The 20,628-nt window shown below is 54.2% G+C and overlaps 8 protein-coding genes across 8 annotated transcripts; 3 read left to right on the top strand and 5 right to left on the bottom strand.

The window, feature by feature from the left end:
- Positions 1–95: 95 nt before the first annotated feature.
- On the top strand, positions 96–1,718 carry MFIFM68171_00346 (Serine/threonine-protein phosphatase dullard; the record flags this gene model as incomplete). Its single annotated transcript, XM_071055768.1, has 4 exons — positions 96–330; positions 379–1,154; positions 1,205–1,354; positions 1,407–1,718. 4 exons carry the CDS (start codon positions 96–98, stop codon positions 1,716–1,718), a joined length of 1,473 nt encoding a protein of 490 aa, XP_070911869.1.
- A 2,113-nt stretch (positions 1,719–3,831) lies between these two features.
- Positions 3,832–4,393, top strand: SBH1 (Arf guanine nucleotide exchange factor sbh1; the record flags this gene model as incomplete). Its single annotated transcript, XM_071055767.1, has 3 exons — positions 3,832–3,834; positions 3,936–4,242; positions 4,359–4,393. The coding sequence occupies 3 exons, from the start codon at positions 3,832–3,834 to the stop codon at positions 4,391–4,393; spliced, it is 345 nt and encodes a 114-aa protein (XP_070911868.1).
- A 1,090-nt stretch (positions 4,394–5,483) lies between these two features.
- Positions 5,484–6,497, bottom strand: MFIFM68171_00344 (uncharacterized protein; the record flags this gene model as incomplete). The annotated part of the gene is made up of 1 exon (XM_071055766.1): positions 5,484–6,497. The coding sequence occupies one exon, from the start codon at positions 6,495–6,497 to the stop codon at positions 5,484–5,486; it is 1,014 nt and encodes a 337-aa protein (XP_070911867.1).
- A 517-nt stretch (positions 6,498–7,014) lies between these two features.
- MFIFM68171_00343 (uncharacterized protein) lies at positions 7,015–8,103 on the bottom strand (the record flags this gene model as incomplete). Its single annotated transcript, XM_071055765.1, has 1 exon — positions 7,015–8,103. One exon carries the CDS (start codon positions 8,101–8,103, stop codon positions 7,015–7,017), a length of 1,089 nt encoding a protein of 362 aa, XP_070911866.1.
- A 19-nt stretch (positions 8,104–8,122) lies between these two features.
- On the bottom strand, positions 8,123–9,952 carry MFIFM68171_00342 (NACHT domain-containing protein; the record flags this gene model as incomplete). The annotated part of the gene is made up of 5 exons (XM_071055764.1): positions 8,123–8,234; positions 8,298–8,549; positions 8,623–9,067; positions 9,123–9,215; positions 9,277–9,952. The coding sequence occupies 5 exons, from the start codon at positions 9,950–9,952 to the stop codon at positions 8,123–8,125; spliced, it is 1,578 nt and encodes a 525-aa protein (XP_070911865.1).
- An 11-nt stretch (positions 9,953–9,963) lies between these two features.
- MFIFM68171_00341 (Kinesin) lies at positions 9,964–10,332 on the bottom strand (the record flags this gene model as incomplete). The annotated part of the gene is made up of 1 exon (XM_071055763.1): positions 9,964–10,332. The coding sequence occupies one exon, from the start codon at positions 10,330–10,332 to the stop codon at positions 9,964–9,966; it is 369 nt and encodes a 122-aa protein (XP_070911864.1).
- Positions 10,333–15,523: 5,191 nt separating this feature from the next.
- On the top strand, positions 15,524–18,297 carry MFIFM68171_00340 (Carbon catabolite repression protein B; the record flags this gene model as incomplete). Its single annotated transcript, XM_071055762.1, has 4 exons — positions 15,524–15,562; positions 15,692–15,835; positions 15,906–15,919; positions 15,984–18,297. The coding sequence occupies 4 exons, from the start codon at positions 15,524–15,526 to the stop codon at positions 18,295–18,297; spliced, it is 2,511 nt and encodes an 836-aa protein (XP_070911863.1).
- Positions 18,298–19,293: 996 nt separating this feature from the next.
- MFIFM68171_00339 (uncharacterized protein) lies at positions 19,294–19,930 on the bottom strand (the record flags this gene model as incomplete). The annotated part of the gene is made up of 4 exons (XM_071055761.1): positions 19,294–19,349; positions 19,464–19,571; positions 19,782–19,841; positions 19,903–19,930. The coding sequence occupies 4 exons, from the start codon at positions 19,928–19,930 to the stop codon at positions 19,294–19,296; spliced, it is 252 nt and encodes an 83-aa protein (XP_070911862.1).
- Positions 19,931–20,628: the final 698 nt, after the last annotated feature.

The following is a 20,628-nucleotide window of genomic DNA, read 5'->3' as shown; positions in this document are numbered from 1 at the left end:
TGGTTGCATCATATTTCTAGGCTTCACCTTTGCTAACACTCTCGCGGCCAAGGTTTTGAATTGGCCGACTACCATCACCGACTTCGTTACTTGAGATGGCACGGGGCACGGAAGACAGGCCGCAAGCGGTAGCGGAGAGTTCGAAGGAGAAGGACATGCTTACGTCCGACGATGGAGCGTCCACGAAGAAGGGCCGAGGTCTCCTCAAGGTCCCTTCAAGGTCATCGTCCCAAAGAATCCAGCCCTCGCCCACAGCGACAGGACTGAGCGGCGCGACTGCTGGCGATCCCAGAGACAGCATTGGTGGGCACTCCAAGGAATCCCGAGGAAGTATGTTTCGACGAAACCGCAATGGTAGCGCGTCTAGTAACCGTTTAGGTGTCGGAACAGGACCAACGGCGACACCAGGCCACTCGGAACCCAGTTCTCCTGCAGCAGCGTCCCACAAGAAAAAGAAGGGTGGCTTCCTCGCCCTCTTTGGGTGCTGCGTCGTACCGGATAGCGCGAATGGCCTCGACACTGGACCCGACGTCCCCAACCACAAGCTCGACAAAATTCCCGCGCGGCCCCCGACTGCCAGCCGGAGAACAGCAACGCCCTCGGAACAGGCGTCCGCCAGCAAGACCCATCTTGCTGAGAAGGAGCCAACCCAGCAGGTGGCCCCACCACAGGGGCCATCGAAGAATGGGAAGCGGATCTCCGGGGCTAGCACTCAGGACCAGTCTACAGTCGGCGGAGAGCGGGACGCCGAGTCAAAGCAGACAACGCTTGTTGGCCCAGGCTCAAGCAACCCGGTGATCTCGGTGGAGCCGCCACACGTAGTGGGCGCCGACACGGAGAAAGTGGACGAGGCCGCCACCGATAAGGATGCCGAGGGCGACGTGCCCATGCCGGATGCTTCCGGCGCTCGCCAGCAGGGACCATTAGCAGCTACGGGAACCGCTGAGGAGCCACTCCCGAGGGTTCCTCCCCCGCCCCCGGGACCAGTGCCGGCAGTCCCTAATGCCCCCACAACCACATTAATTGAGAGCCCTACGGTCTTCGCTCCCGACCAACCCCAAAGATTCCTCTTGCCTCCCCAGGCCCCGGAGCACAAGGGCCGAAAATGCCTTGTCCTTGATCTAGACGAAACGCTCGTCCACAGCTCGTTCAAGGCAAGAAGCAAGGTCCTGTCGTCGAAGAAACCACCGCTGACCGTTTCCAGATCCTCCACCAGGCCGACTTCACAATACCCGTCGAGATCGAAGGCAACTACCATAATGTCTATGTTATCAAAAGACCGGGCGTCGATCAGTTCATGAAGAGAGTCGGCGAGCTCTACGAAGTTGTCGTCTTCACCGCGTCGGTGTCCAAGGTACGGAGAGACTAAAACGTGCACGGGGCTGTTGGATGCTAACTACGACTAGTATGGCGACCCGCTTCTCGATCAGCTGGACATCCACAAGGTTGTTCACCACCGGCTATTCAGAGAGAGTTGCTACAACCACCAGGGCAACTACGTGAAGGACCTGTCACAAGTCGGCCGCGACCTGAAGGACACGATCATTATCGATAACTCCCCGACATCTTACATTTTCCATCCCCAACACGCGGTTCCAATCAGCAGCTGGTTCTCGGATGCTCACGACAACGAGCTGCTTGATCTCATTCCTGTTCTCGAAGACCTCGCCGGCCCCAATGTACGGGACGTTAGCCTGGTCCTAGATGTCACTCTTTAACTGCCTTTCTTAACTTCCGGCTCGGGTCCTCCCTTTATCGCGGCAAGCGCTACCAGGCATTGCTCAGACCTGCCATGCTTTGGTGCGCTTTCGGTCGATAGGTTCGCGAGAGAGCAGCGTAGATACGCCGTGCCGCCTAATATTCCAACATGGGCTGGCAGAACGAGCACCGGCCCCTCGAGTCGATTCAAGGGCTAAGAGACTTATTAGGAGCGGGGACCGATTTCGCGGACGCGGTCCATCTTCCCTTTCTATTGCCCTTCTCGAATGTTTTGAAAACCCCGGAGGGAAAAACGGAAAGGGTAGAAAGCAAAGGACCGGCTCAGTTTGAAACCAAAAAATTTCGGGAATTCTTTTGTTGTGGGGAGTTTGGTATATGTCCGGGCGACGGGTCTACCCCTTTTTTTTCCCCTTTTTTTATATCATTTTCCCTCTTCTCTTGTTTTTGGTTTTCGTTTTCCACCATCTTAGCGCAGCGGAGAGCAGCGGGCAGGCAAGCAGGCAAGGAGAGAAGACGGCATTTGTCAGATATCACTTACTTCGTTTTGGTTTTTGTTTCTTATGTCGACTAACCACCCTCAGAGGAGAGAACTTGTCCTGGACGGACGAAATGATTGCTTTTTTTGTCCGGTCCCTCTGGTTTTGTCTCCCTTTATCGGGACAAATCTCGCTCCTACTCCTCGCACCACACTACACCTTACCCCTCACCAGTCCCTACCTACCGACCTATCCACCTACCCTTGAAGGGCGTCGTTTAAATTTCCTTTTTCCTTTTTCCTTTTTTCGCTTTTCCCCTTTTTTTTATTCTCCTTTTTTGGCTTGCTTCAACTGTTTTTTCCTTTCTGTTTGTTTGACATTATTCTTATTTCCACCCCTTGGGCTCATGCGGGAATAACACGTTCACACTCGTCTATTCCACATACCATATACATGTATATTGAAGCTTTCTTTCCTGTGTCTCTGTTTCAAGAAGGACCGGCAGGTTTTGTGAAAGTCCAAAGGAGGTATTATTACTACGTATACTTCCTTGCCTCCCTATAACTACTGCTAGCGCGCTCGGCGGGGGGTTGGTAGCGGGCAAGTGGTGGATGGATGGATGAAGAGAAAGATGAGGAGGGTAGATAAGGAGGTTGGACACTTCGAGCAAGGGTTACAAGGGACGGGGTGGCGAAGCGGTGTAGCTAATCGCATCGCTGGTCAGCTGTATTACGCTGGCCTGACCTGGGCTTGGTTAAATATAGGGAAGTGCGAATTGAGGGACTATCTGTGTCTCGCTGTTGGCGATGTGATGATCCAAGAACATTGCGTCTCGTGCGACGGGGAAATCGAGAGGAGTTGTTCAGCCCGCCCGATGCCGCGGTCTCTCATGGTGTGCCTTGTTTCAGGGTTTGTAGGAAGAATGCAACCAGCAAGCGGACGCAGTCAGGGCGACGTTCAATGCAGCATCGTAGTAGGGCACGTTTACCCACATGCCTAAGGTCTTCCGGACTTGGGAGACAGCTCTGTGGATCGTCTAATGCAAAATGAACTAAAATGACCTTCTCAATACATCTCTCGTGATCAACGGCATTGTAAGTTTGGAATATCTCTTACGCACGCTGTAGTTGCTTCTTGCCGTTCCTATCTAACGTCCCTCGACTTCTCTTCCTGCAGTCAGGTTCGTTCATCGACTCCACATTTTTATCGTTTTTTGAAATACTTGTATTCGAAACCTCTTGAAACGACAAAGTCGGGGAAGACAAATTTGAGCCAGGAACTAGCCTGTCAAGACTCTTGGCAGTACCGCCTGGAGTCGAGCAGCTGAACCGGGCCTGGGGCAGACCCACCCGCACCGGCTAAACAAAATTGCGGCCGCAAACTTTCGCACCTCAGCCAAGGTGGCCGCATTGGAATGGAGCCCCAGTGGCTTTCCCAAACCGTGGCCTCAATTGGAAGCACGGATCACGCCCGATAATTAGGGGACGTGGAACTGCGGTCTCTAGCTTCACCATCCTCAATCCACCCACGCCGATCAACACCCAACATCAAACCATTCCTTCACTCTCTTTGCCGACACCTGTTTTTTTCCCCCGCCCCTCTAGTATACCACTCTTCTAATCACAAACCATCAATCATGGTAAGTGCCGGCCGCCGCAATGCAAAGACCCTTATCGAAAGATACAAACAGCACCCTCGTTTCTGCATCACCAGCCCAACCGCTAACCGCGCGCCCAACAGTCGTCCCCGCGCGCCTCTTCCCCCTCGAGCCCCCCCGCCGGCGCGGCCACCGGCTCGTCCTCGGCGCGGCCCGCGTCCCCCCCTCCCCCGGGAGGCGCCCGCTCGGCCATCCGCCGCCGCGCCGCGGCCGACCAGAAGGAGAAGATCGCCAATGCCCGGCCCAACAGCACACGCGCCGCCGGCGCCGGCGGCTCGAGCAGCACCATGCTCCGGCTGTACACGGACGAGTCGCCCGGCCTGAAGGTGGACCCGGTCGTGGTGCTGGTGCTGTCGCTGGTGTTTATCTTTAGCGTTGTGGCGCTGCATAGTGAGTTTTCTTTTTCTTCTTTTTTTTCTTCCTCTCTTCTTCTCTCTTTGGTTCTTGACGCCCCCGGGAAAGGGAGACGTGGCCGAGTTTGCTGACGCCGGTTGATTGTGCCCTAGTCATTGCCAAGATTACCCGCCGGTTCTCGAGCTAAACGGTTCGAGGTATGAGGCGATGGGAATGGTTTCTGGGAAGAATGGGGTTCGCAGGTTATGGCATGGGCCATCTTTTTGAGTGGGGTGGGGGGCCTCGGCCCTTTTGAACCAGCCAACTGGAGATGGTACCAGGGGACGGAGCATGACACCTCAAAAAGGAAGGACGAGACAAGCTTGCTTTCGTCGGTGATGTATGTGGAATGGTGGGCATTTCGGGGTGTTCTGGAGGCGTAAATACCTAGGGATAACGAGCCGGGGATACAACAAAAACAAAACCTCGACATGAGGCGCCGTCTGACGCCGTCTTGTATTGTTGCGGGTCTAGAATTTGACGGCGCCGGGCGGCGGGGGGTGTCCCTTCGATTTGTTGTACGATATATATTAATGGGTCCTTAAGTCGGGAGAATGCAAAGCCTCTTTTTCAGCGCACGCCTTGGACGTCCGTGTTTCTCAATGTTGCCTGAGGGATACGGCCAAGCTTTGGAACAGCCGGACCTTTCATCAAGTGCATGTCCATGACCTTGGGCAAGCTAAACCCACTGGCAAGGTGTAAGTCCTAGGATGGGCAGTCGTGTTTCTAGATATATGTAGTTATTACAAAACTGAGTTTTGTGTGATGCCTGCTTCCCAGCATATCCATTCGTTCTTATTTTACGCTCTAGTTGACAAGATATAGTTGCACCTCTCGAGGGTTTCAGTAGGTGTGGTATGTTGGGAGTTGAAGTGGGTGGAGAGTTGATATAAAGTTGTCCTGCAAGAGCTTGAATACGTCCGAGTCAGAGGTCCGAGTGGTTAGATCGAGCATCATAGTGACATGTCAATACAGGGTATTGCGTTGAAATATTGCTTTGCCCTTTCCGTAGTCATTGTGTACCACTCACATAAGTTGTCCTGGATTCAGCATGTATCTATAATCCATGTGTTGCCGTCGAGGCTTCCGTTTTCTAAGTGGCCGCGGCATAAACGGGCGGAGACTAAGGACAAAAGGTATCCATTCGAAGCGTGACATCTACAAAGAGCGGAGCGTAATAAGGTGGCGACTCCCTTTCTAAGGATCTCCAGCTGCCAACTCTAACCAGAATATAGATACTATACTTCTCGGAGCCGGAGGCCGGGTGGCCTTCTGGGACGGCCCTCTTCGGCTGGCTCAGCTCGTCTCTTCTTCGTAGCGCTGCCGTTGCGAAGCCCAACTGGGTTGGCAGCAGTTGTCGCGTTTTCCTGTTGTTGCGCTTCCTCCGAATAATCTGGAGAATCGAGACATGGGGGACTACCAGGCCACAACTCCGTGGCGACGAAGTAGCCACCTGGTCTTATGTAATTTGTCGGGTATAGCAGCTCCAGAACACCCCTGTATTCAGGTCCTTCCCAAAAGATCCCATCCACAGTCGGACTGAAAAGCCCTTTTTTGAACGCTTCGGAGCACTTCTTGGCCCACATGAACGGGGTTTTACCCATATCATCCTTCGAATCTGGATCAGCTCCATGATTGAGAAGCTTCATGACAAGATCCTTGTACCCGTCCCCAGCGGCATGTGACAATGCTGTCCGGCCCGCGTTGTCCTTGGATTCAGTCTCAACTCCATCGAAACCGAGGACAAACTCGGCAAAGTAATGCGAGGCATGCGAGAGTGGTGTTCGGCCCTCATTATCCTTCGAGTTGAGGTCAACCCTGCCCGAGCTAATTAGAAGCTTAGCAGCTGGTATATGGTCTCTTCCGGCGGCATATGACACTGGAGTCCGGCCATTCTTGTCTTTCGAATCGGGATTGACTTTGCTGGAAGCAATGAACAGCTCCACACCCGGTTCTGTTAGCCAACGTGCTTTCCCTGCAACGTAGGACAATGGCGTCCGTCCGCAGTCGGACTTCGAGTCGGGATCAGCTCTGCCAGACTCGATGAGCACCCTGACAACATTAGGGTGCTCGTTTTCAGCCGCATATGACAGTGCTGTCCGGCCCCATTTGTCTTTTCTCTCGACGTCTACCTTATCTGAGGCGAGCAAGAGTGAAACCACATCTGCGTATCCTTTTTTCGCGGCCATCGATAGAGCGTCGTCACCATCGGCGTCTTTGATGGTGATATCGTGGCCTCTCTCGATTAACATCTTAGCCAGCAATGCGTGGCCGGTCTCTGCAGCCCACAATAGCGGAGACACCGCCGTCGATAATTGAGGTTCGTCCCAAGCCCTCCGGGCTGAAGGAGTAGGTGCCACGAAGTCGAGCTCAGCACCTTCATCCACCAGCAACCTCACCATTGCATCGTCATTTTTTTCCGCCGCCCGCCACAACGGGCTGACTTGCCTCTCTTCAACCCAGTCGCGCTCCCATCACTTGTATGCCAAAGGGACAGGGTACAGCACAGGTCACCCGGCGCGATTTCTAGACCAATTGATACATTGCAGTTGATAGAGAGGATAGCGATAGTTCACTGTCGCCTTTCTCGCTAGCAGCAGCTTGACGACCGCCTCGAATCCTCCCTCGACCGCTGCGATTAGCGCCGTGCCACCACCTGCGTTGCGTGTCTCGATGTCAGCATCGTGCTGAAGCAGCAACGACACCACTCTTTCATGTCCCATGTGTGCCGCCATATGCAATACTGTTGTTCCAATGTTGTCTTAGTATTTACATCAGCCCTGTGATGGAGCAAAAGACTCGTGACTGCGTAGTGCCATTCCTAGAGGCCCAGGCCAGTGGGGTCGCACCATTGTGGTCTTTGACTTCCAGGTTAGCTTTCCCCCGGAGCAGCAGCCCCACAGCCTCCTCGTGGCCGTTCATCGAAGCCCACGATAACGGCGTCTGGCGGTCTTCACACTCCCAGTACCCTTCGGACCGTGGCTCTTGTGTTTGATGATCCAGCTCTGCTTGAGAATCTGGATGGGCCCCTTTCTGTAGCAGCAGCCTGACGACGTCGGCATATCCGTTCTTAGCCGCAGACGCTAGCGGCGTTAGGCCGAAGCTGTCTTTGGACTCAAGATTGGGCCTTTTCTCCAGCAGTAACTCCACTACCGATGCTTGCCCATTTCTCGCAGCCCACCACAACGGTGTTCGCCCATCTTTGTTCTTGGCATCGGGCGGATACCCTTGCGCAAGGAACAGCACCGCAGTCTCATAAAGGCCGAAATATCCCACAAGATGCAACGCTGTCACCTGCCCCGGCAAGCGGTTGAACGAGAATTTGGGCGGGTGTGCCATGACCCATGCCGCCTCCCGCTTCTCGTCGGATTGGAGAAAATCGACTAGTTCCGGGACTTCCATTCCTTGGGATAAAGCCTCGCGGGCGTGATGGCCCCAGTTCTCGACTGCGTAGTGGTACAGCTTATATGTATCCATTTTATCCGGGATCTCAGACGATGAGGAGATGCCGCTCCCGAAAGCTGCAAACGAGAGATATGTGACAGATATCCTGGCGATATCGGCTTGAGCACTCTCGAACCACACATTTTGCCTCCGTTCAAGATATTCTTGAGCCGTGTAGTGGACCAGACGGATGATATTGCTCTCCTCATCGATCACGACCAAGGGGGCACACGCTTTGATCATGTGCTCAGCGGTCGGGATGTTGTCTTTATCCAGTGCAGGTTTGCCAATCTCGACTGCGAGGGCTTCCTGCAGTTCCGGTACGGTCATCTGTCTCCTTGCATTGATGATCCATGAGAGGATCAATACGGCGTCTCGGGACATGTCGCCCCTCTGGCGTTGAATCCTCTCCATGGCTTTCTCATACGCTTCGTCAAGCGCACTGGATCCATCCGGTGATACTGTAGAGGCTTTTCGCAAAGTTTTCAACGCTTTTCGGAGACTTGCCGACCAGGGAATCCAAGTACAGCTGCGCGAGTAGAAATCTGGGAGGATTAGCTTTCGTCAATGGTCTCTCTTGGACATTTGAAGCATCATCAAATACTGACATTCCTTCAATTGCCGATTCTATCTCGGCTTTGATCTCCTCCTGGAGACTTTTATCGCCTCTCACGAAATCTGGTAGCTGAAACATGTGGTTGCTCAGAAAATTGAAAACGTCAGGGCGGCTAGGACGGATCACGACAGATGGAATGCCTTCAAACCTCTGCTCGATATTTCGGATGTGTCTCGATGTTGCGAAGAGATTCAGCCCGATCTTGCTTTGTATATCGAGCAGTCGGTCCAGGAATTTTGTGCGGCTACCATCAATGTCGTCACATTCATCGAGTGCGTCGACGATAATGAAGACTCGAATAGGGCGATGCGGCTAACTGAAAGGTTTCCGAGAGATCCTCGAGTGAAGGGCGCTTGTTCTTCTTTGTGAGCTCATGATACAGCGACTTCAGACAGCTAGGCATAGAATTGTGATGCTTGGCCAGCTGCTTGAGCAAATTTGCTAGGAGATGTTCTGCCATTTGGACTTGTTGCCGTTGAAAATTGCAGTAGAGGTAAGCGACGATGACTGTAGGATCGTTGTGAAAAGTCTCGATCAAGTGATCTATTAGAATCGATGTCTGTATCGTCTTTCCAGCACCCGGAATCCCTGGGCAGAATAGCGTCCTTTTGGGTGTGTCCAGCCAGGCGCGAAGCCCAGGGGAACGCAGTAACCACTTGTCAGCCCCCGGCTCGAGTCTGGAAATGTAGTCATGTTGCTGAGTAGTGTAGTCTCCTTCGGCTAGCCAGCTGAGAATTTCCTTCTTTTTTTGCAGCTCCGTTTCTATATGGGAAATCAGTGTGGGTTCAACTTTTACTAGCCATGTGTTCAACCATACCTCCAAGAAGATTGCCTAGGTCGTTCTTGGCATCCATAAATCCGTCTTGGACGGCTTTCCGAACACGTTCTATGTTTTGCTTGACTTCCTTGGCTATTCGAATACGTATTTCAGCATCCCCAAGTGTATTCCTTCCCGTCCCTGAGTTACTAACCTTCGTTGAGAGCGTCTTTGATGAGGCGGTCTCCCTGGATCTCACTTGGTTGCACAATACCCAGAAGTTCCTTCGCGAACGCTGCTGCCACTGCTGCTGCATGCTCTTGCCAAGCCCTGTTCTTGTGGGAATCCGAGTAGTCGCAAATGCCCCGAATCACCAGGCACGGAAAACTGTTCACAATCCCAGCCGCCTCCATCTCGATGCAGAGTACATTGCCTCCAAGATCCTTGTCCAGCTTGTCCCGAGATTTAGCATCCTTGATGACCTGGTTGCCTGACGCGATGAGACCGTAATGCACGCGCCTGTCTCGGGGCTTCCTGTTCACAACCTTGGTCGGGTCACAAAATCGGCAACTATTCTTTTTATCCTCCTCCTCCCCTTCTTCATCCTCTTCCTCGTCATCACCGTCATTTCCCTTAGCATTCCTATCCGGTTTGGCTGCGGTGACATGATCATAGCTTGCCTTGAACAGTATGTCCTCAAGTGAATCTGGCAAATACTTCTCAGCCGCCTTGGGGTACTTGTCCTTGAACTCGTTTAGGTATACGGCAACTTTCGATCCGGTCAACTCATTTTCCGTTCTCAGCTTTGCCAAGGCCGTCAGCAGAGCGTTAGGTGGATTGTCGAGTGCGCCGGTACGCTCGAATTCGCCACCTTGTTTTGCCTTGCCCATGTCCCACTGCACTACGCCGGGGTACTGGTCCCTAGGTCTCCCGACCACGACATCGCCGAGCCGCACCTTTTGGAGGGGATGCCGCCCCCAATTCCCACCAGAAGGCACGATCGGACGGACGGAAACGTCCCGGCCAACAGGGTCACGACGTTGGCTGCCGCGTTGTTGCCGTACCTGCCTTCTGGGAGACACGCTATAACAACGTTGTGCTTGCCAATAGAACCAAGGGTGTACGTGTTGTTGTCATGGTGTGGCTTTGCCAAATCTACATGCCTCTTATCGAGCATGGCGGTCGCCGCGGTCTGCTCCTTTGACAGGGCGCAAATCCATCCCACTGTATAGTCACGATGACTTTTGGTGTCGAGCTCCCCGTCGGCCATCTGCGCAGCAAGTCGCGAGGTATCAGGGATTTGAAAAAATAAAAATAAAAATAAAAATAAAGGGGAAAAAGGGGAAAAGGGGGGGGGGGGGAGAGGGAGGAGGAGGAGGAGGGAGAAGTCCACTTACCTCGAGTATCGGACGCACGTAGCCTTTCCTCTCAACAGATTCTAGAGGGCCGATAGTAGCAAGGTAAGCAAACTAATAGTATGATTGACGCTGCTTACTTCCTGGGAGAGGCCCCAACTTTGTTTGACGAGGGAGGGGGCAAGCTTAAATCAAGAAGCATGAGACGTCGCGCGGATATGTTGGACGACAGCGAAGTCGAAGCCATGCGTGCGGCTGAGGTGGTGATCCAGTGTGTGATAGGTCTCTACCTGTCGCTCGCGCCGTCACTTCTTCGATTTCAGCCAACCTTCAGCGCCGCCTGATCTTCTCGGACTCGGCCAGCTGCCAACATGCCAAGAAAGATAGACTTATCGTGGGAAGATTTTGCAAGCAAACAACTAACCACAAAACGACCCTGCTGCTCAAGATCCTACTATTCGCAATTATCTCACAGGCATTTAGTATCAGTTAACCACCGCCGTCCCTGATTCCATATTGTAATAATGAAGCACACAATCGACAACTACAGACTTGCGGCGGCGCGAGGCGCGAGCTGATAGAAGAACCCCGAGTTTTGTTGGCCTTGAAAGCAAGGTTCCCGCTCGTATCAATTACTAGCATTCACGCAGTCGACTCGGGCGGTTGGCGCAAATCACTGGTAGTTGGACTATACAATCCTACGCACAACATACGGTAATGAGGCCGCTTTCAACACCGCTGTCAATGGCCTCCACCGCTTCATGTGTGCTTGGGGCCAGATCAAGCTGAGGCCTGGCATGTGGCTGACAACCTCGATGAGCTGAATAGCTGGAGCGAGCTGCCCAAGGGCATTCTGACCACCGCCGACCCCTGTCTAAGTGAGGAGCACTGGGTTACTACGTGAATGAGGTGCTTGAAGACCGCCTGGTCTTTGAGAGCGCCGACATGCCAGGTCTGTGACTACGTCAAGCGATGACCTGCCGTCCATTGGCATTCAGAGGAGCGCTGGTTCTTTGGTGTTAATCCGCAGCTCCAAACGGCTATTCTATTCGGCGAGGAGAGGGTTGTGCAACTGAAGGATGTGCCACGGGGGATTGTTCTTAACGGTCCTGAGACCTGGCGAATTGGTCACATATTACAGGTCGAGATGATCAAGGCGGAGCCGAAGGAGCGGAGCGGGCCAAGATGAACGAGAGAATGACGGACCGCGGCCCCATCCGGCTCTTCAACGTCAAGCCATATTGGTTCAACCGCAGCTTGCAGGATGCGGCATACATGTACGGGTAGAAAGGCGAACAATTCCTGGGGAATGGTACCTTATATGACAATTTTTATCTTCGGTATCTATGCCGTGTAGTATTGGACTGATGCCTGTTCTGATTGGGGCACTTCAGAGACGGTATTTTAAACAAGAAAGTGGTGTAAACTAGGTTTGTGCGCCGAAACAAACCATCAATAACTGAGACATCAGCATTCTACGAGCGCATAGGGTCAGATGATCGCAAGTTTACCAGTCTCCACCCTACTACATGGTAACGCCACGATATAGGGCCGATTATCTGTGAAACCATACAGTCTAATGTCAGATTAAGGTGTGCACCGAAACGGAAACCGGCTCCCGCTGAAGGAAACCGCTCCACAATATGATGATATAATGAGCCTACTGGTGTATGGAGCCATACATGTATTGGCAGGCCATACGATACATTACGCCGCTGATACCGTCTGATTGCCTCCTGGATGGCACCCTGGAACCGGCAGGAAATGCATTGCATCCGCATTAGCCCTGTAGGGCCCGACAGCTGCTACCCATCAGCCGGGTTAATTACTAGGTACCGAAGGCACAACCAGCGGCGGCAGATACCAACAGTGTATCCATTACGAGCCAGCGTGCTTTCTCTGCTGCCTAATGACAAAATCCACCCACCAGCCGTGATATCTCCAACTCAAAAGAGCTCTAGAAACATCTCCATGGAACTTGGGAGTATGTGTGCCTAGATTGCAACGCTCAAGCGGTTCCTTAAAGTTCCATTTCCCAAACACTTGGTAACCTGCAAAGGAACAAAGAGAAACATAAAAGATAATGCCAGATACTGTGACACTGGTCAAGCCAATGGTCTTGTTGTCAGAACTCGTGTGGTGGTTCATCTCTTGACTTGGAGAAAGTCCAGGTAGAGATTGCCAGAACGAAGGCTCAAGGTTGAGCAGAACTTCAATATCCCGAATGTACGGATCCTTCTCTATGTATGATGGGCGCTAGAAAAGCGACCCTGAATATGTCCAGATGCGCTACGATATCTCCAGTTCGACTGACCTACAGCTATCGCCATACTCTGTGCACAAGAACTCACGTCCTGCATTTCTCGGCGACGTTGTTCATAGGAAAACATGTGCCGGGCCTAAAATCATGATGATCCCGTCAGGAACCGAGCTATGTTCTCCGGGGCCTTACAGCCAGATGCGCATACCATCGGGGGTTAGGTGGGCGTGGGCCCCCGCCCATCGGCATGATCTTCCCAGACGGCGGGGCAAGGAGTATCACCTACACTCCAACGTGGATCCCTTCTCATGTGACTCTCATTCCCCCCCGATGACCACGAGCAGCAGCTCTTTCTCCGACGTTCTATTACCTGCACGGGTGCTAACTCGAAGCTGAAGGTCACGCCGTGGCAAACGACACTTTCAAGGACTGCCAGAACATGACCGTCGATCTCTGTGCCCGCTACATGCCTATTCCAGCGGACCAACATGTTCGCCACCGAGCACGACCTGTGTAGGCGTGATCATCCGCCCCGCGGACGGAGTGCATTACGATGGAAAACAAATGCAGGGCAGATGTGCTGCTGCATCTTTCGCTGCATTGTTCACATGTGGGACGTAGACTATTTGATTGATATGACTTGGATAGATCTGGACAGATGGTAGATACGGTGGAAGAACAAATGGTCGTTCTGCGGGAGGGGAAGGGGAACTACTGCGGTCCTGATGGCGGGGTTTTGGAGGATGAAGGAAGGTGGCCCGAAGGTCCGGGGCCGGGGGTGGGATGGGGGAGGGGGGTTCGTTGGTTCGGCTCCACTGCCTGCATGCCTTTGCGTCGAATACACTGTATACTATACGTGCGTAGTGTTCTTTGTATCTCCAGGGTTACTTACTACGTAGTACTGAGATGTGTATTCTCTTCCGAGAAAGCCATTCCGGCGGCTCTCGTTTTGTTAGCAACGATGCGGTGCGTCAGGATTTGACTCGGGGAGGATTGTTGAGAAGCGGTCCCTGCGGTGCCAAGGCTCTCTGCATGCAATCGTCGAAATCGGCGAGAGGCGCGCTCAATAGCTCTGCACCGCGACCCCCGAAAATCCTAGCCTAACTAATATAAACCCGTAAAACCGGTTAGGCCTGGGCGATGATATAATAGTTACTTCTTGCGCGCGCCCCTAGCGATGCGCTTTATTGGCAGGTCAAACTCAAGCGGCTTTCGACATGGCCCTTGCCTGGTTTCGGTGGAGTACGGGTAAACCCAAGGTGCGTAAGCGAACCGTCTGTGTGTCTTGGATTTTACCCCACACTCCGCCCTCGTGGGCTCCCGTTGTCAGCGTGGCATCCATGGCCATAAAACTGCCCGGCTATGAGCGAATGACGACCTTTAACCGTCCCGACACACCTCATCCTATGCCAATCTGTGAACCCATCTGACTGGTGTTGGCGCTTCGAGGGAGCAATCCCAATACTGCGATCACACCGTTGGGCAGGCGATTGGCCTCTGTGGCCAGGGCCTGCACGGCCCTCTATAATACGATAGTTTGGACGGCGTCCCTAGTGGATGAGCCGCGCCGATGTGGTACAGTACAGATCACTTCTGGCCCTGTGGTGCTGCAAGCCGCCACAAAGCTTACTTGCTTGAGGGCTGGCACTATGACGCGCTGAAGGTGCGTCTCACCTATCATCTGGTGACCGATCGCCCGGATTCTGCTAACCACTATTACGGAGTACCGCAAAAGAAAAGACGCTAGGTTAGAACTAGGGACCAACGGCTGCCTGAGATGCAGCTCCCGTCTCTCCGCTCGGGCTCACGGGCAAATTGGATAGTCCCCATGGCACATGCACGTAATGTGCAGCGCAGTACTCGACATTTCCTGTAGTGTACGAGTCGAGCTGCTGAAGGGTGTTGTCTTTTTTTGCAGGGCTGCGCACGGGATCCTTCCCGTCTGAATCCTGCAAGCTAGCACTGTGCTGAATGCGCCAGGTTTCGGCTGGCAAGAGGGTGCGGTGCCGTCAGGGCAATTTTGCCGACATCCGCCTGGCTCGACAGGATTCGTATGTACATAGTATGGAGATGGGGGCCTGCCTACGCAGTAAGGTTGATCTGCCGCAGCAGCTCATGGGACGGACTCCGATGGAGCGACGCTGGTTCGACGGTCTGACCCAACAATTCGCCCGTGGGAGAATTCGGTGGAGTTCCTCGCGCAGCCGCCCCACGCCCCGCTAGGGATAAGTTATTCTGGAAACGAGTCGGTTTCCTCTGGGGTTACAGTCGGGTGCTTGGCAATAATCCCCATGTCAAGGACAGGAACCTCTGGGCGACCTGCATGCCAACGCTGCTTCCAACACCCATCGCTCGTTTTTTTTTTTTTTCGTCGCTCCTTCGCCGCAGCTGCAACCTGCCGTCCGACCCCTTGTGCGCATTCTCCCCTGCCCTCTGCCCTCTTGCTGCCCTCTGCCTAGTTTGTCCACCCGGCTTGGAACATCGATACCCGGATGCTTGATCTCCTGGCCCGCCCCAGACGGCTGAGCAGCGACCCCACGGATGCCGCAAAGCAACTGCGCCGAGACTGAGGGTGGATTGCGCGACTTGAATCGTTACGCCACACTCGGTGGTGCGCGCACTTTTAGGTCCCCAACCGCACTAGGACGGTAAATCGCTATTGACTTGGGGTGCCACACAAATTGTCGTCTGCAGTTCCAGCTGCCCGAATGCTTGCCGCCGCATCGTTCGATCCATTGTCGACCTCACCCGGATTTGGGCCTTCTCTGTTCTCGCAATTCTGCCAACTGCGTCCGCCCCCGCCTGGCGAGTGACGCGCCGACGGCCTGGTCTCCGCGGCGCTCACGATGGCGGGGTTTTTCCAGAAACTCCGAGGAGGCGGCAGCGTAAGTGGGCATAGTTCCCTAGGCTTTAGGGGGCACCGCAACACCCGAGTTGCGTTCAGCTCCGCATCTTCCTTCCGTCTCCTCCCCGCTGCGTGAAACCTGATCCCAGGTTGACAATTGGCGCCTCAGGGTACCTCAAAATCCGATAGCAATGCCTCGGCCAAGGGCAAAAAGGACGAACCCGCGCAGGACGGGACTGCACTCGAGAAACTGTTCCACAATGCTGGTCCGATTCGGGGAGATGGTAGCGACAAGTTCTTCGGTCTAGAGAATGTAAGGGTTTTGCACCTGGGAAGCCCCCGTCGAGCTGCACACAGAGACTAATACATGTGACGGTGTCTAGTTCGGGAATACATGGTATGTTGCGGGCTTTGCTCGCTTTCGGACGAAGTGAGGTGCCATACTGATTGTAGTGTCCCAGCTATTGCAACTCGATCGTGCAAGCGCTGTACCATTCCGAGCATTTCCGGGAAAACGTCGTCAACTATCCCCCGCCCGCCCCGGGAGCCCAATCGAACAACATCAAGAAGGCGACTGTTACAATACGACCGCCAGTACAGGCAAATGGGAATGCGACAGGGGCCGTCAAGGGGCAGCAGCCAGCGAAGCAGTGGCAATCACTCGGTGCGGGGCCGCCAACTCCCGGCATAACACCTGTGCGGCCCGAGGACAAGCCCGACTCTCCCGAATACAAGAAAAAGCAGGCCATGATCAGGGGTCCCGTTTTAGAGCTGGCACAGGAGAACCCAGAGGCCTACGGCATGCACGAGTGCACCTTCACGGGCCTCAAAGACATCTTCGCAGCCCTCATTGAAAGCCAGTCTAGGACGGGCGTGCTCAGCCCCCAGAGGTTTCTTGACATCTTCAAGCGCGACAACGAGAGTTTCCGTAACTCGATGCACCAGGATGCTCACGAGTTCTATGGGATAGTGCTCAACGACGTGATTGCGAATGTGGAAGCCAATGCGAAGCGCATGCAAGAACTGGCCGAGAGCATGAATGGGAACGGAGTGGCCTTGTCAACCGAGACAGCATTAACAAAGATCAATAGTGCCGTCGGGACCAGAACACCAGGGGCGGGCTGGGTGCACGACATTTTCGAGGGCGTGCTAACCTCCGAAACCAGATGCTTGGCCTGCGAGACAGCATCGCAGCGAGACGAGACGTTTCTAGACTTGTCCATCGACCTGGAAGAGCACTCATCGGTGACATCGTGCTTGCAAAGCTTCTCGGCCGAGGAGATGCTGTGCGAAAGAAACAAGTTCTACTGCGATCCCTGCGGTGGCTTGCAAGAGGCGGAGAAGCGGATGAAGATCAAAAAGCTGCCCAAGGTCCTGGCATTGCACCTGAAACGGTTCAAATACACTGAGGACTACAGCCGGCTGCAGAAGCTCTTCCACCGGGTTGTCTACCCCTACCACCTCCGCATGTTCAACACGACCGAGGATGCCGAAGATCCCGACAGGATGTACGAGCTCTATGCCGTCGTCGTGCACATAGGGGGCAATGCGTACCACGGACACTACGTTGTGGTCATCAAAACCAAAGACCGCGGTTGGCTGTTGTTTGATGACGAGATGGTGGAGCCCGTCGATAAGAATTTCGTCCTGAACTTCTTTGGGGACAGGCCCGGCATGGCCTGTGCCTATGTACTGTTCTACCAGGAGACGACGTTCGAGAAGGTGCGGGAAGAGATGGATGCCGAGGGCTTGGAGCAGGTGAAGTTGGCCAGCGAGGCAGCAGACATTGCGTTGGAGACCGCGCAGGTCAATGGCTCGAGCGCTGTTCTACCTTCAAGAATGCACGCGCAACCTTTACCCCGAGTTGACGAGAATGAAACACTGGCCACAGTGGATCACCCGAGTGACGTTACCAACCTTCCCCCGCTACCCCCGCCGCTTTCTCAGTCCGAAGCACACCCCTTGGTCGCAGCGCCGCCTCCTGCGCCAGCAGTCATGTCCAAATCGGACGAAGCTGCCACCGTCGCACCAAAGTCCAAAGAGGAAAAGGCCCGAGAAAAGAAGGAGCTCAAAGCGCAGGAGAAGGCCCAAGAAAAGGCACGAAAAGCGGCAGAAAAGGAACAGTCCCGCCTCGCGGCGAAAGAGCGCCAGGAGCAACAGGCCCGGCTACGCGAGGCTCTGAAGAATGAGCAGGAGCAGGTCCAAAAAGCCATCCAAGAGAGCAAACAGACGGCCGCGGAGGAAGAAAAGAGACACAAGGAAGGGACGGCGGATGCAACCGCCTCTGGAGCCGGCGGCGATAACCACAAAAACAGCGGGTCAAGCTTCCTCAATCGCGCTGGCCGAAGTAGCAAGTCGATGACACGCAAGAGCTTTATGTTCCTCAACAAGGCAGAAAGGGACAAGGACAAAGACAAGGCCGACAAGGCCGACAAGGCCGACAAGGCCGACAAGGCCGACAAGGCCGACAAGGCCGACAAGGCCGACAAGACGGACCGTAGTGAAGGAAGCGGCGACAACAAAAGCGACAAGGCCGAGAGCAGCGCAACTACTACTACCGCTGCTGGCGAGAATAACTCACAACAACAACTACACCACCACCACCAGAACGGAACAAGCAGCCACTTGCCAGTGCGAAAGGGAGTGCCGGTGCGGTCTGACACGGCGCCGGCGGCGGTTGAGCAGGTGCTCAGTCACAAGGACAAACCGCCGCTCAAGGAACGGTTCAGTTTCGGGTTGGGTAAGAAAAAGAGCAGCAAGTTTTCGCTGTCTTAGGCGGGCAGCAGAGACGGCGGCGGCAGTAGCAGCAACGGGCGGCTTGTATGCTGTTCCATCCCCCGAAACGATGACCGGGGTATCGGTTGAGGCCGGATTCCCATCTTACCCTTCTCCTTCTCCTTCACCTTGACTGCTTGCCTTGTCAAAACGGGAATGAAGAGAGAGAAGCCATTTGGTTAAACCCTTGCAAGATGCGATCTATCGGCCGGATTGTACATACCAAATCAAGGGCAGCGGGACATCACATTCCCTTGGGCGGGCTCAATGGAAGAGCCAGAAGGCAGGGAATAGGCTTGCGCCTAGCGACCTGGCGTTCGCACGAGATACGGGGTTGGTTGGTTGGTGGGAGAACATGTGATGGGATGTCTTGCTCTTGTACGATCAGTGGCTCAACCTAGATCCGTGGATTCTTGGCCATCTTACCCCTCTGATGCGAGGGACTCTAAGTTGGCGGCTCTTGTCTATAAAGCCTACATGGAAGGTAGCACTAATTGAGCATGGCTGCTGCTGGAAGGCGCAGCATGAGTGGTAATGCCTCCTGACCGTCCTGCGTTTTGTGAATTGACATCACAGTCGCTCAAACCCTTCTTTTTTTCCATTTCTTCTCGGGCTTCGGCTGCTGCGTTCATTCGATGAACTTGATGTCTTTCCCAACTCAGCATTTGGATATTTCTCGGCAGCGCCTAGAGCTCAGCGCCAGCATCTGATATCGCAAACCTCGCACCAAATCGCTCAATCACTCACACTCAGCTAAACCAGTCTTCATAAGCGAGTAGTATTCACCGCCCAAAACGCCGGCAACCCTTTGATAAAAAAAATGATATTTGCGTAATGTAGTAACACTGCTCGGTCGGGTCGGCATCATCAAACCAACCCTTCCTCGCCCGTTCCATTACCCGGGCGCCTAGTCCGTAATCCCGGAACCCCCTCAACCCCTCCCAATTGACTCTCGAAAACGCAGCCCCCTTTCCCCTCCCACCAGCGGATACTCTCTCAACCTAGAACAAGCTCGTACACTATGATCAGTGTATTGATTGCGATTAGGGGTACTGGTCGAGAGAGCGGGAATACGGTTAGCCAATAAGATATTCGTGACCCATTCGTGTCATACCAACAGGGTGTAGGATGGTCGGGAGAGACGGGGGGAGGGGGAATATACGCACTCCTCATGACGGTCCGCACGCTGGCGATGAGCTGGATGATCTTGTATTTCACGCCCGTGTCTGATTCTTGGCCGAAGGAGCGGTGGTAGGTTTCGGGGGTGAGGGAGACTGTTGTTTTGTTACATGACGTTTTCTATCAGCTTGGGGTTCCGTTTCTTGTCCGGCAGGTTGGGGGGGGATGTTGCGCTGGGCAAGTCTGGGAGCTGGAGGCCGGAGGCCGGACAGGAGTCCAATGGCTGGACGGCAACGCCCAGAGGGTGGATCGGCGGTCGGCTGGAGGTAGGGAGGGGAAGGGGATGTGGAAGAGGTTGGACGTACCGCGCGCGAGGAATCGGTCCTCGGAGGGGATGCAGATTGCGTTAAGGAGGAGGACGGTGACTGGGGGAGGAAGAGGTCAGCAAGTATGCGCTGAACCGGCCGGGACTCGATTATCGCGTACTGTAGAGAAGCTTCCCCAGGATAGACATCTTGGCTAGTCCAGCCGGTGGCGGTTTGCGCCGTCGAAGCAACAATGGTGTATTCCTTCCGCTGCTTTCCCGGTCCGTCCCTAGCTATATCCTGTACCCGATTTCGGTTTCTTTGTCCTCGCCTGCCCTTGCCTGGTCGGTTTTGTCAAAACGGGATTCGTCGTCAGCCAAAGTTACAGGGCGTGTCGCAATGCGCGCGGGAGGAGGCAGAGGGAATCGACGTCGAGAGTTGCGAGTGACTTGTAAAGAGGAACAGTGGCTAGAACTTACAAGGCACAGCACAGCGCATGTGGATGCTGTGGCAGGAAGCACGGACCATTCTTACCGAGGACTTCCGGCAGGCAGCGCCAACTGCATCTTGACCCTAACCCTTGTGTTTATTGTTGCCCCTTTTCTGCCCAAAGGAAGCGGCGCAAACTCATGCTGCGCACTATTGCAGATTGCACATTTGGAATCTCCCTAGGTATTTTCTGTTAATAGGTCCCATCTACGGATACGCAGTGACTCGGGCTCTGTGATCCCTATGGGGCAAACCTGGGCACAGTCGAGACAGGTATGTTGCTATACCGCAGCGTAACAACCTGGAACTGTCTCGCGACGTCTAGAATAAACAACTGTGGAATGCCAACGGCAATACAAGACAGGCGCGCAATTCCCAACGGAGATGCCTCCTGGCCACTATCCGGCTGACAATCCAG

This window comes from Madurella fahalii, assembly GCF_045866475.1.
Source record: "Madurella fahalii IFM 68171 DNA, scaffold_1, whole genome shotgun sequence".
Taxonomy (NCBI): Eukaryota; Fungi; Ascomycota; class Sordariomycetes; order Sordariales; genus Madurella; species Madurella fahalii.
Note: the sequence above shows the minus strand (reverse complement) of the source record. Positions and strands in the feature narration are given on the sequence as shown.